Genomic DNA, 15,117 nt, shown 5'->3' on the forward strand with positions numbered 1-15,117 from the left:
CTTTATCTTATCATTAAATGTGTCATATTTTGCTGCTGCTTTGCTTGTATAATTTGCCAGGTGAGTCTGGAGCAGAGATTAGTTTATAGTTAATTATTCCTCATTGCTGAGGGAAGATTTTCCTGAGGACACCTAACATCCCTTGCATATAAGTTTTTCAGTTTGGCTGGTGGGAACAGGCACTGTTCCCAGCACCACATGAGTGCTAAGAACTGCTACCTCTGATTTTAGAGGTTTTTTCCCCAGGCCTTGGGTAGTGTGCTTACATTCATGCACTTGTTAGTGCTCTGCTGATTACTCAAAGAGACCCTCTGAAAATTTCCAGAGTGCTATCTCAGTGCAGTGCTTTCCTCTTCAGTATTAAGTACTATAAACTCAAGCTGTCTTGACCTCCTCGATTTATTGCTCTGTCAACTCAGGTGTCCACAGGCCACCACCTGGCTTCCCTGGCAAGAGTAGGGCTCACCTTGTATGTTTCCTGTCTCTGAGATTGTTTTCTTTTGTTACTTGATATCTAGAATCTTCCTAAAGGGTTCCTATATTGTGTTCATTTTGGGCGATTTCAGGTAGGACAATAAGTCTGGTTCCTGTTACTCCACTTTGGTTGGAAGCAGAAGTGTTCTGTTGTCATTGTTTTGAGCTACTAAGTTTCAGGGTGGTTTTATTACGCAACAGTAATTAACTAGAAGACTAAGTTTGAAGGCACAAAAAGTAATTTTCACAATAAGAGTGCTTAAAATAAAGTTTACTGAGAGAATTGGATATATTTTGACAATGATATGAGTATTTATTTCTAACTTCACTAAAATATGATAATCTGCCATGCAGTCACCACAATCAATTCTAGATCATTCTCATCACCCCCCCCCCAAAGAATTCCACACCCATTAACAGTCACTTTCCATTTACCACTAATGCCAGGCCTAGACAATCACCAATCTACTTTCTATGGATTTGCCCATTATGGGCATTTCATACAAATGGTATTATAAAATATGTGGTCTTTTGTGACTAGTTTCTTTCACTTCACATAATGTTTTAAGGGTTCACATATGTTTTAACATGTATCAATTCATTTATTTTATTTTTATTGCCAAATAATTATCAATTGTATGGATAATACCACATTTTATCTGTTCATGAGTTGATGGACATCTGAGTTGTTTTCACTTTTTGGCTAGTATAAAACATGCTGCAGTGAACATTCATGTACAAGTTTTTGTGTGGACATGTCTTAAATTCTCTTGAGAGTATGCCTAGGAGTGGAATTGCTGGGTTATATGACAACTCTATGTTTAACCTTTTGAGGAACTGCCAGGGTTGTTGTTTAAGACAGCTACACCAGTTCACATCTGTTTTTTTTTTTGAGTTGGAGTCTCACTCTGTCACCCAGACTGGAGTGCAGTGGCATGCTCCTGGCCACCACAGTCTCGACCTGCTGGGCTCCAGCGATCCTTCCATCTCAGCCTTCCAAGTAGCCAGAACTACAGGCGCGCGCTACCACACCTGGCTAATTTTTTATTTATTGTAGAGATAAGGTCTCGTCAAGTTGTCTGGGCGGGTCTCAAGCCTGCAGGCTCAGGCAATCCACTCACCTCGGCCTCCCAAAGTGCTGGGATTACAGACTGAGCCACAGAGCCCGGCTGTCTTTGCCCATTTTAAAATTAGGTTGTCTTTTTATTATTGAGTTGTAATAGTCCTTCATATATATTTTAGGTACAAGTCCCTTATCAGATATATGATTTGTAAACATTTTCTATTTTGTGGATTGTTTTGTAACTTTATGCATAGTGTTCTTTAGCATACAGAAGTTTTAACCTTGACGTCTAATTTATTTTTTCATTGTTCATTTTTTTTTTGAGTCAGGGTCTCACTCTTGTCACCCAGGCTGGAGTACAGTGGCACAATCACAGCTCATTGCACTCTTGAACTCCCGGGTTCAAGAGATCCTCCCTAAGTGGCCTCCTGACTCGCTAGGACTATAGGTGGATACCACCACACACAGCTAGTTTTTAAATTTTTTTCATAGAGTAAAGGTCTCACTATATTGTCCACACTGGTCTCAAGTTCCTGGGCTCAAGCAATTCTCTCACCTTGGTCTCCCAAAGTGCTGGGATTACAGGCATAAACCACCACACCTGGCCACACATATGCTTTTGTTATCATGTTTAAGGTTTTGCCTAACCTAAGCTAGTAAAGATTCTCTGTTGTTTTCTACAAGTTTTATAGTTTTAGGATTTTCTTTTTAGTTTGTTCTATTTTAATTTAAAAAAAAATATGGTAGGAGGTAGGGTGTCCAAATTCATTCTTCTGCATGTGGATATCCAGTTATCTCAGTACTGTTAGTTGAAAACACAATTATTTCCCCCATTGAAATGTTTTTGCACTTGTTAAAAATCAGGTGATCATAAATATGATCCTCAATCCTATTGTGCTGATCTATATGTCTATTCTTATGCCAGCACCATGCTTCGTTTACTATAGCTTTGCGGTAAGCTTTGAAATTGAGGAATGGGAGTCCTCTAACTTTGTTCTTTTTTCAAGATTGTTTTGACTATTTCTCTATATTTTTATAGAGACCAGGTCTTGCAGTGTTGCCTAGGCTGGTCTTGAACTCCTAGGCTTAAGCAATCCTCTCACCTTGGCCTCTCAAAGTCTCTGGAATCTTGAAACTGATGTGAGTCGTGACTCACCACCCATGTTTTTATATCTTGACATATAGAAAAAATACACAGTGTTGTTTTAAAATGTTACTCGAATTATGTTGGCTTCATTCTGTACTTTCCCCTCAGATTTTAAGATTCTTTTACATTGACACATTAGATTTAGTTCATTCATGTGAATTGCTGTTTAATGGTTCTCCTATTGGAAGGCATAGGGGTTGCCTGCAATATTTGCTTTGTAACAATGCTTTGGTGTTCATTCTCATACATGATTTCTTGTGTACATCTCAAGGTACATACCAAAAAGTTGAAATGCTAGTCACTTAAAAACTACTTTATCACTCTTGAACTTTTGTATGTGCTCAAGTGGCTACACAAGTCCCAACATGAGCATGGAGTGTTGCATAACAAGTCATTTTACGTGACCCAGTCAGTGGGGATCACTTAAGATGCCTAGTCTTGGAACCCAGGTTCTGGCTGAAGTTATCCTAGCAAGAGCCATACATTAGCAATTAACCATCTGTGTGAGTACCTACTTTGGAAAGTGTTTGAGATTGATTACATTTTTGTCTCTCTCAAGTCTCCTTAAGATGGCTGATGCAACATCTTGGAAGACATGAATTAAGCAAGCTACAATTGTATTCACAAAGTATCTGAACAAAGACAGAGAGTTGTATGCACTGAGTCAACAGGAATGCTGCTATGGACTGAATATTCGTGTCTAAAATTCATGTTGAAACTTAACCCCAATATAATGTGTATGAAGAGGTGGGGCCTTTAGGAGATGACTAGGTCATGAGGGCTCTGCCTTCATACATAGGATTAGTACCCTTATAAAAGGGCTTGAGGGAGTCTGTATGGTCCTTTGCCCTTCTGTCCTTCCCTCCATGTGAGGACGCAGTGATAAGGTACCATCCTGAAAGCAGAGGTCGAGACCTTATCAGATGCTGAATCTGCTGGCACCTTGATCTTTCCATTTCCAGAACTGTAAGCAATACATTTCTGTTGTTTATAAATTGCCCAGTCTAAGGTATTTTGTTATAGCAGCCCGAACAGACTCAGACAAATGGTCTGTGTTCTGGGGTTTCAGAAGCTTGGTTTTAAATTATGCTTTGTGATTTCAGGCAAGTCATTTACCATCTTTCCTTAGTTGCTCTAATCTGTAAAATGGGGATTATAAGAATTCTCACTTCATAGACATGTTTAAATGAGGTTATACATACAAAATATTTGCACAGGGCCTGGCATATAGCAACACTTAATACATGTTTGCTGCTGCACCTGTCCTCAACCACATTTCTATTTGCTGGCACTGTACAAGAGGACTAGGGAAAAGGGTTACATAGCATTTGGTATCATAGCACTTTTTTTTTTTTTTGTCTATTGTAGTTTCTGTATCTCTAGGGAATTTGATGTCTTGGTCAACTTTCCATGTTGCTTAACAGAAAACAGGCTACTTGTTTAAGCAGATTTGCAGAACTTTTCTAGTGCTTAAAGTAATACTGTAACAAAACTTCGTGTGCCCCATAGGTTAGTTTGCCATTCTGCTTGATGTGCTTTGGGGGTTTATTCAGCTATGGGTGAGAGAACACATCAAAGCTCTCAAAGGTCTTTATTTGAATCTCTGATGGGAAACACTTTAAATTCTTAACTACTACCTGCCTGAAAACCCTTCCTCACCATCAGTCAAACTTCAGTTTTGGACTGGACAGTGGATCTTTTTGCACTTGGATCCCTTGGACTTTGGATGTTTCTGACGTGCTTTTGGCATGCAGCAGTGTACACCGCAGGGGTGTCATCCACAGAATTCCCAGTGCAATCATCTGTGACATAGTTGTACCCAACAAAAGGGGCATTCAAAAAGTTGATGAGCATCCTTGTTTCTTGCCTAATTACTCAACATGGGCTTAATTAACTTGTCATTAAAAAGTAACAGAAAAGACAGCATATCAAGATGAGGTTTCTTTCTGAAAGTTAAATTAGGAGTCATATCCATCAGAATTAGAAGCAGCTATCTGGTGGGGGTGAGGAAGTGGTATTTGTGTAGTGTGGGGAATCTTCAAGAGGATTATGTGAGCACATAAAATTGACTGGTCACGTACATCTGTCCTGAAGACAGTCTTCTGTTAGTTTAATGCTGGTGTTTTGTTGTAATGTGGACTAGGCATCATTCATCTGCAGTCTTTACTATGTGTTTGTATTTACAAATGCTTTGGTATTCACCTTGACTTGCTGTAGAGGATTATAAAGATGCTAATGGTGACCCTTTTTTTTTTTTTTGAGTTGGGAGTCTCATTCCGTCGCCCAGGCTGGAGTGCAGTGGCACGCTCACGGCCACCCCAGCATCAAGCTGCTGGGCTCAGATGATCCTTCTGCCTCAGTCTTCTAAGGAGCAGAGCTACAGGCATGTGCTACCATGCCCGGTTAATTTTTTGATTTATTGTAGAGATGAGGTCTTGCCAAGTTGCCCAGGTTGTTCTTGGGCTCAGGCAATCCTCTCACCTTGGCCTCCTAAAGTGTTGGGATTATAGGTTTGAGTCACCACGCCCAGTCTTCAATGGTGACTTTGTCCAATATCTAAATAGCTTTCCAAGGCTCTGTATTACCCAGAGAAAACAAATATCTACAGAAGATTCTAAAGCCCTTCAAAGACTGGGGATCTTTGAATGACCAGCTGTCCCCTACTTTCCTGGGCTGAGTCTCTTGGTATTTCCTCCAGTGACTGTCCTGCATTAAGCCTGCTGCCTAGCACATAGTAGGAACTCCGTCAAAATGTCTCCAATCATTTAGATGCACCATAGCTTCAGCAGCCACAGCAGCCCCCATGGGACCTGAGTCTTGCTTGCACTTCCTCCAGGACACACTGCAGCCTGCCAGCCCCTGCTTCACAGTAACCACGCATGACTCAAAGGCCATGATAAAAGATGTAGACATGTTGGAAGAGATAGAACAGGACTCAGTGGGATGTGCTGTCCAGGCATTGGAGGAAGACAGCATAGAAAAGGGTATTGCAGTCCATATCAAGGAGTTAGACAAGAAATACAATACCACCTGGCACTGCATTGTGGGGAGGAGCTTTGGTAGTTATGTGACACATGAAACCAAATACTTCTACTTCTACCTGGGTCCAGTGGCTGCTCTGTTCAAATCTAGTTAAAAGCCTGGACTGTGCCACTCACCTAGTCATTCAAACACCATGACTGCAGCCTAAATTGTAAATACCACAGGCTGAAATTTTCAACTTTGCTGAGGGAACGCCTGGATCTTTGTGTTTTGTACAGGGCATTCTCTGTACTAATCTGTTGTGGTTTTAAAATGATTAGCCAAACAGCTTACATTTGTACTTACTTTCTATTTCATACTTCTCTGCCCCATGTTTTCTTTCTCTCAAAAATCCATGCTCAGAAAAATGTGTTGCAGGGGGAAAAAAAAAAGGTTTCCAATTAACTCCGACCTTGCTCCAGGGGCTTTCCTCCATGATACCTTCCCTAGAACCCCAGCATCCCTTGCTGGCTCCTCTGAACTCCTGGGATGCGGTCTGTGCTCCCTTCAGCATCATTTTCTCTCACATGAATAGTTTGGTCTATTTGCTCCCTGATGGCAGGATCTGTTTGGTAACATATACTACCTCACTAATGTCTTAGATGTTTTGAGACATCATCCACGTCCTGATCTTCTGAGGCTGCTCTCTCACTCTCTAAGTATGACAGATAACAAATGTTTTGCTGTGTATAGGTAAGCAGTTATCTTTCTTTCCCCCTTTCTGTGGTTATACTCTATTTTCTTAATCAAATATTGACATAAAAGTTACCATTTTGTTTCTTCAAAGCAAGGAGAAAAATATAATACCGTTCTCCACAAAACTCTATTTTAATTATCAGCTTTTGGGTTGAAATTAAGTGGCACCTTACTTAAAATAATACCGAATTCAAAAGACCATTTTGTAAGGTCTATAAAAACACCTCATATAAATAGTTGCTTTTGAAACTTGGCTACATTGACAGATTAGTTGAGGTTTTCCAGAGTTTTATTGATAGTATACTTCTTACTATCACAGTGAGTCAGTTTTCATTGTGTGTGCACATCAATTAACCCTCTAGGGAGAACTGCATATTATCTAATTTTATTCATTCAATGTTTCCTCTTGATTGTAGAAGAAAGAACATGACTTTGGTGTAAATCTTGACATAATCAAGTTCAGCTGGTACCTGTGAGTTTCTATTTTGTATCTTATGGTCCTGGACCAGGGAGAGGGAAACTCACTTATGTGTACTCAAAACCCACCTTGATGAGTTCACATGCTTTGCCCAGTGGCCTTCTGTTGTGCGGTGTGTTTTAAAGGTAGCATCTCCTCCCAGATCTGGCCCCATTCCACAGGTCTACAATGGCGTGACTAACCCATAGGGTGAGGTCTTTCCTCTGCATAGCAAGAACCATAGTACATCAAAATGTTTTTTTATTTGAGACACAAAATGCAAAATTGCGGAGATATCAAACATTTCCCGATCAGCTACGATACTGCCACTATGTACAAAAGATCTGATGATAAATGCGCACACATATAAAAATACAGTATGCATTACCTATGTACAGTACATGTGCAAAATGTATGGCATTCAAACATGATATGGAATTGATTTCAGGGGTGCAAACAGCAAATACAAAGGCATCATGGTTTCTCTTTTAAAAAACAACATAAAGGCAATACATGAATAGACCCCTGATTGCCATAATTTTTGTTTATTAAACTAGTGCTTCAACAACCAGGTCTCTGTAGATTGGTATCTTTCTCCTTTTTTTTTTTTTTCCATAAAGTGAGATGCTAAGACATAATGTGACAATGAAAATAAGAAGAGAAACACCTATCACATTGCATTTCTATTGCAAGCAAGAAAAGAAGAAAACCAATTTCTACATTGAAAGAAAAAAACTTTGTATTACTACTAAATATGTATTATCTTAAACCAATAAAACAATTCTATACTATTTTACATGAAAACAATCGAGAAATATCTACATCTTTGTGAAAATTATAACCTTAGATGGATAATACCTATTTGGGACTGATTTTTGAGATTTCATTAGTCTGAAATTTTAAATAAAAAGTGCCTCCTTTTGGCAAATACTTGGCAATGCCTTTGGTTCCTTTAAAGGAAGTTTGCATTACTATTGGTTACTTGAGGTCAAGTACTTTTGGTAGCTACTAAACCCTTTCCTAAATGCTTCCTTTTCCTACCAAATTAGCAAGATTCCTTACAGCATAATGTAGAGAGGTAATTGTTAGGAGTTTCAGTGATTCTATAAACTTTGTTAAAGCTTTTTCTTAGTAGTTGGCATAAAGCTCTGTTAAACACTATAGCTGTGTTGATATCTCTGATAACATATTCTGATTCCAGACAGCACCTTGTAGATCTGAGATTGCCATCATATTGTCACAAAACTGTGACAGTTTCCAAAAATGATTCACAGAGCAATGTTTGCATGGAGGATAACAGCTCTTCTGTAAACATGTGCAGCTTTTTGAATTACAGGCCTTCAATGAAAGATTTTGGGTAGAAATCTTCTGCAATGATGTGTTGCCTTGGAGACTGCAAAAAAGGGTGAATGCAGAAAAAAACATGGACCTGCTGATTGCTATGCAGAGAGAGTAACTTTACAAAGAAAAATGTAGCCCAGAATGACTGTTGAGTGAGCAAGTTTTTGAACCAGGAAAAAAAATTACTACATCTTAATTGTTATTTTCCAGTTTTGACTGAATCTCTTAAAAGATGAGCTGAAATGCAGTTAGGATGCTCTCCAAATACACATTCAATGCACTCTTAAGCTATGTCCCTTGATAACCCTGACCACCTTCCAGTTGACTGTTCTTTGATAATTTGGGGCTAATTTTGTTATCTCGAGGGCAATGTGACCATTTGTACAGGTATTCTCTGTTGCCAGTATCCAACGTTTGTATTTGCAGTAATGGGTAGTGAAAAACAGAGTTGTGAATCTGGTTAAACTGACATGCGTTGTTCTGCTGGCAGACACTGAATAGCTGTTCTCTTTAACTTTCTCTAAAAAAAATCCCTAGCAGTGCCATGAGTCCCCCACCTAACTGACAGCCAGTGCTTCTGCGAGGCTAGCCACCCTGCGAGCCTATGAAAGTGGTGGGAGGATGCAAATATTTTCAGCCGTGCCAAGTGCTTTACCGCTTTTTTAAGGCCAAATCCACTTGCGGACAGTAAAGGGACCGTCCCATCACTTGTGGGAGCAGCTATTTTGTCAGCTGCCGCGGCTGGTTTCAGACTGGGAACTCTCAAAGAACTCTGAAGAAAACTATGCTGCCTGGAATGATCTGAGGTTGAGAGTAGAGGAAGCCTGAGTCAGCTTTGGTGACAAAGTGGGTTATGCGCTCCTGAAACATCCCTCAGTGTCCGCTGACTACACCGTTTAGCGGCGCTATCTTATTACCATGACGTTGCCTTCCACAGGCAGCAGTTTGGAGGCAGCAGCAGATTGCCTTTGCCACTATTCCTAAATAGCACATCCAAGCAAGAGTGTCTGTTACATGGACCACAGAACCATGCAGTTTTTAAAAAGGAAATTTAAATAAGATCTCTTTAGTATACAAAAATATACACATGCAACAAACACAAATAGTATCTAAGCAAGAAACTCCATGAATTCAGAATACATCTATGTACAAACATGTGGCAAATACTATACAGTAGATTGCACATTTCAAGGAAAACACTAGACCGTGAACTGCTAACATTGTCCTAAGAGGTTTCCCAGTAGGTGCTTTGCTGAAATGTACAAGATGACCACATACCCCTAGACTTCCAAAGACTTTGTAGAAGCTTTGGTATAACTTTTTTTTATTCATCCCACTCCCCAATAAGATAAGCTAATATCTATATACAATAGAAAAGTAAGGTTGATACTGCTGTGTTTCAAGAATATGTAGAGAAATAAGACTGGGATGTGAGATAACGTATCTCTAGGAGTTAGTTATCTTCTTGGCAATATGATATTCTGCAATATGATATACAACAGTACCACTGCTAAAATATACACATGCACACTGAAATTTCAACTGGCTGTTTTGACCTGTGCTGTGATGATTGTGAAACTAACCTTACCCAACAACAACCAGTTTCCTTTTGTCAGCATATACCCTTTCCCATTGCACTTACCATCACGTGCACTGAGTCAGGGGCCTTGTTTACAGAGTATCGTCTTTGGTCATGTCACATGCATGTGAGCACACACATGTCCTCACTCTAACCTGAGACATGTAGAGATCCTGGGGGAGCAGCACTCATGTCACAAGTGTCTGGCCGGCTACTTGAGCCAGGAGAGGAGGGCCAAGCGGAATGGTATAAGCAGGAAGGGTTGGAGAGTTAATAGCTAGAGATTCCTTGACTTTTCAAAAATGAAATACTGGTATATAAAGGTTGGAATACATATGTGAAGTGGGCACTTTAGCAATTCTTAGTCAAGAGAGAGTAGGCTAATGAGATAGGATTCTTTGCACTGCACCGTGTATTTTTGGAGAGCAACCTTCCTGTGGTATGATTCAAGCTCTATTTTAAAAAGCAATAAAGGGACCCAAGGGCTAGAAAACTATCTATGTACACAGCTCAGGATTATGGAAATATCAAAGTTATTTGGTGCTAATTTAAGAAGCCATTCAAATCTGAGTGAAGAAAATGCCCAGAGCCTAAGTATGGACCTGATAAACCCCAGGACAGCAACCCTCAGCAAAAAACCATAGCCAGGACTTCCCACAAGAAAAGCACCTTCCCAAGTAAATAGGCCAGCCCTGGATTCAGGCCCTCTCAATGGAACTGATGGGGAATTCCCGTCACACCTAGTGCAGTATGCTCTCTTTGGGCTTGGTTGGAGGATGGTGTTCTGGTTAACAGAGAGTTCTCATATCTCATGTGTGGTTTACCAATTTCTGAACACTGAGACTATTCACTGTAGACTACACCAGGCACAGTGGCCCGGCTGTGAACCACTCAGAAGGCCCGAGAGCACTGTCAGTGCCTTCGAGTCCAGGAAGTGCCAGTGAGCAGAGCACCCTAGTGTGCTAACACTGGATGAAACAGACTTGCCTTACATGTAGTAAAATTTATAAACAAAAACAAAAACAAAAATCTGAAATAAGATCAGCTCAGCTCTTAGGCAGAACAAAAACCAAGAAATACTTCACAAATCCTTTCCAAATAGCAAGTCAGGTTGCCTCTTGCATGTCACTATGAACACTAACCATTTAATGACCCAGGGGAATCAACCTGACCCTAGAGTTTACATAAGGGTGAGGTGAGGAGCACAATGATATTTAATAAAAACCTCCACACTCATTTGGTAGATTTCAGTTTTTTGTTCAGTTATTTATATTTTGTCATATATTTAAATGACTAGCTTGAAATAATCCTGTGATAGTTGGCATTTTAGAAAATTCTTAAACTACTTAACAAATATGTAATAACTTTTTTCTCTATATTAAAAAACCTAAAAAAACCCTCCAGTTTTTCAATCGTATGTTTAACAATATAGTAAGATCTCCGGGAGAACATCCAGTTACAAGCCCGTAAAATGATAACCAGGAAGAAAGACAGAAGAAAGACAGCCAGAACTGGGCCCTGGTGGCCCACCTCACAGCACAGTCAGACCTATACTTGCTGTGGGAATGTCCTGGGTAGGTGACAGACCTTCCCCTTACTTTCCATTCTTCTAACTCACCAGCTTAGAAAGGTATTTCATGCTAAAGCCTTTTCTAGGTTCTTTGAGATGGGTCTGGTTACCTGAAAGTTAGTCAGCAATTTTTTAAATACAGAAATACATGTGGCTCAAGTACTCTAGAAATATTCGAGTTATTTAAAAAAGTAGGACCACTGGCTACCCATTTCCTTACCCCAATGCAGGCTGTACAAATCACAATGTCAGAGTATACATACAAACACCTATTATATACACTAAATCAATCTAATCAACCCAGAGGGTGCTAGTAGAACTTTCAGTGCTATCAATATACCTGGACTTTTAAAAGTGTATCATTTATGACAATATTTTGTAGACATCTTCTGGTTATGGTGAAAGACCTTCTGTTTAAACTTAAATCTACATATATAATGTAAGATTCCCAAAATCACAAAATAAACTATACCACAAAAAAATTACACAGGTTTCTGAAGAGAAGCAAAAGTCTTCAGCTAGAAGCTGTCATGGAACTGACCAGCGTTCTCCACTGCCTTTGACCCTTGCTGTGTCTTGGGCCTGGCTCTGGCCATCCCTAGGAAGTACTGAGTGCAGTGACCTCTTACCTCCCTCACACATTGGCCTTATTTTTTAAGTGGAGCTGTCTGCCTTTTATTTAGGATCTTATAATGACCACGGAGGTTTAAATGTAGTCGATTACCAGAGAATCCTAATGTCATTTTCCTGCATACATTACTTTTCTTTATGTTTTTATTTCTTACTGAAGTCTAGAGAAAAAGAGTCTTCTCTGACTAGTATGTTTTTCAGAAGGCCCTGTGCTATATTAAACTGTAGAAATTCACTACTAAATACAATGAAATGTTTTCAAACTTGGGTTCCAGGCTATGACCTTTTATCCATTCTTTCTCTGACAACATATTTTAATTGCAGCAATGCAACTATGGATCTATCTCTAAAAACTGATCTTTTAGAATCTTCTTCATGTTCTTAAACCTCATGAATTCTGAGACAAGAAATCTGTGATGTTAGTCCCATGGCAATGGTAGGTCTTGTGGGTCTAGAAAGTCAGCAGAGAACATACTTGGTGCAGTGACGCTGAGAGGAGTGAGTCCTGAAGAGGTGTTGGGCATGGTGATGTCTAACCACTCCATGTTGTCCAAGTTTGAGTCTGAAAGGTCAAGAGACAGACAGGGAGTACCTGCAGCAAACTGGGCCTCAGAAGTTTCCATGGGGGAGTGAGAATGGTCCAGCACGCTTGAGTGGCTCAGCAGATCATTCTGGAGGTCCTCAATCAGAGAGAAAGGCTCTCTGTCTTCACTGCTGCTTTGTAGTGGAGCAATTTCGTTGGCTGAAGGTAAAGTTCCATCCAAGAAAGCTTCTAGTTGGTTCTCTAAGCTGGCAGATAAACTGCTCATAGGTTCTAAGGATATAGGTGGTGCCATTTGGACTTGGGGTGGTGGCCGGGACACTACTGTATTGACTGGCATTGTTGTAATGCTGGCTGTCACTGGTCTCATTTTGGAAATAGGAGAAGGTTCTTCTTTTATAGGGAGGGAAATCTCTGTGCAAAATAAATGAAGTAATTAGTAACTAAAGATTTACTGCTATTTAAAAATTGTTATTAATTACTAGGACGGTTACTTTACTATTTTGCGATTCCTTCGACACACGTCCATCTTAGAGGTAGGAAGAGAATGCTATTGATCAGGTACAATCCTTGATTACCTTTAGGATGATGGATCATTTTAGTTAAATTGATAAACATGAGTTTACTACATTCTGATATGTTTTCAATTATTTTCAGTAAGACTAAGTATTAAGAGCAGTTATAGCCTACTAGAAAGGAATCATTGGTCTTAGATTATTTTATCTTTATCTGAGTCATGTAAAGCTTTATGACAGGGTTCATTCTTATCCTATATCATGAATTTGCTATTACAACACCATGATACCCTTAAAATAAATGTTGAAATGTATATCTTGAGTTTGTGTACAGACATGAAGTATATTCCTAATAATATCCAAGATCTAATTATATTCTTTTTTTTTTTTTTTTTTTTTTGAGTTGGAGTCTCACTCTGTCGCCCAGACTAGAGTGCAGTGGCTGCTCCCGGCCACCGCAGCCTCAACCTGCTGGGCTCCGGTGATCCTTCCGCCTCAGCCTTCCAAGTAGCTGGAACTACAGGCGTGTGCTACCACACCCAGCTAATTTTTTTTGTTTTGTTGTAGAGATGAGGTCTCACCAAGTTGCCCAGGCGGGTCTCGAACCCGCGGGCTCAGGCAGTTCACTCACCTCAGCCTCCCAAGGCGCGGCATTACAGGCTGAGCCACCGAGGCCTGGCTTATATTCTTTTTTAAAAAAGATCAAAGCTGGACTGTGTGCCCAACTTAGTCATATGCATTCTGTGTAAAGTTTTGAAAAGACACAATGCCATCACATTTCATTTCTGAATTAACGCTGACATATGGTTCCTTTGACCTTTTCCCTTAAGATAAGGTAGATCACCAGCTTATTTCTCTCACTTTTGGTCTTGTTTTCGGAGTTTACATAAAACCTTGAAGATTTGGTAAATGTCATAAGCATCAATTATGTATTATTTCTTGCCAGATCAAGTAGCTAATTAATGGACCATCTGGTATAGATACTAATGTTCACTTAACTATATATATTTGAAAAAAGTGTCTTTTTTAATTTTGAGAAAATGATTGGTTTCATCTATACGGAGATGCATGAGAAAAAGTTAATTTAATTAGCAATAGTTCTTAAAGCTCAATGACTGGGAAGTGTAACTAGGTGGAAGAAAGAAGTTACAATTTAATTCTCATAAATAATCTGCCAACTGTGTGTACGGCATGTATTTTTGGATGGTTTATGTTACTTTTCATTATCTGTAGCAATCTTTAGAATTGTCTTAAAACTTTTAGTGCAATCTGAGTAATTAGTCCTTTTTTTTGAGTTGGAGTCTCACTCTGTTACCTAGGCTGGAGAGCAGTGGTTTACACTTACAGCCACCACAGGGTTGACCTGCTGGGCTCTGGCGATCCTTCCACCTCGGCCTTCCAAGGAGCTGGAACTACAGGTGCGCGCTACCATGCCTGGTTAATTTTTGATTTATTGTAGAGATGAGGTCTCGCCAAGTTGCCTGGGCTGGTCTCGAACCCTCAGGCTCAGGCAATCCACTTGCCTCGGTCTCCCAAAGTGCTGGGATTACAGGCTAAGCCACCGAGTTCAGCTGTAATTAGTCTTTCAATCAACTATTTAAATTTGGTTCTCATGAAATTGGTACACAATAAGATGAAACAATATACTTGTTGGATATTTTGTCATAAGAAAAGAAAATTATCTCTTTTAGAAAATAACTCAAAATTATTTGACTTTGTCATATTTCTTGCTTTTTGTTTTTTTTTTTGTTTGGTGCTGAAACCCAGGAACGACTTTGTCACATTTTAATTTCCAAGTTTACACTGTAAAAATTATTCTTATTAATTATTTTAAAAGTTCTTTTATCTTTATCAGATTTAGCACAAATTTTTTAAATCTCAAAACCGGGCACAGAATGTCTGTTTTCAAAAATTCCATAGTTTAGATATACCATGAGCTTAAATTACTCTTGCAAGGCAAATATAGTTATAAGCAAAAAATACTATTTACACATGTAGATCACATGTAAATCTGTAGTCAAATGCCAAGAATTCTCTATGTCAAACATTCTGACCAGAATAACAACTTCAATATCAAACCGTA

General features: G+C 39.4%; 1 protein-coding gene across 4 annotated transcripts in view; it reads right to left on the bottom strand.

Moving 5' to 3' along the window:
• Window positions 1–7,101: 7,101 nt before the first annotated feature.
• MKL2 (MKL1/myocardin like 2) overlaps window positions 7,102–15,117 on the bottom strand; it is a 207,436-nt gene continuing 199,420 nt past the window's right edge. For 2 of the 4 annotated variants that reach the window (XM_008055394.2, XM_008055391.2), the window contains one exon: window positions 7,102–12,933. In XM_008055394.2, coding sequence (XP_008053585.1) covers window positions 12,398–12,933 — 536 coding nt within the window. In that variant the 3' untranslated portion in view covers window positions 7,102–12,397. The remainder of the gene's footprint in view (window positions 12,934–15,117) is intronic. The other 2 variants (XM_008055392.2, XM_008055393.2) reach the window with 1 other exon arrangement.

Source organism: Carlito syrichta, unplaced genomic scaffold, assembly GCF_000164805.1.
Source record: "Carlito syrichta isolate Samal-C Ts95f unplaced genomic scaffold, Tarsius_syrichta-2.0.1 Scaffold301845, whole genome shotgun sequence".
Taxonomy (NCBI): domain Eukaryota; kingdom Metazoa; phylum Chordata; class Mammalia; order Primates; family Tarsiidae; genus Carlito; species Carlito syrichta.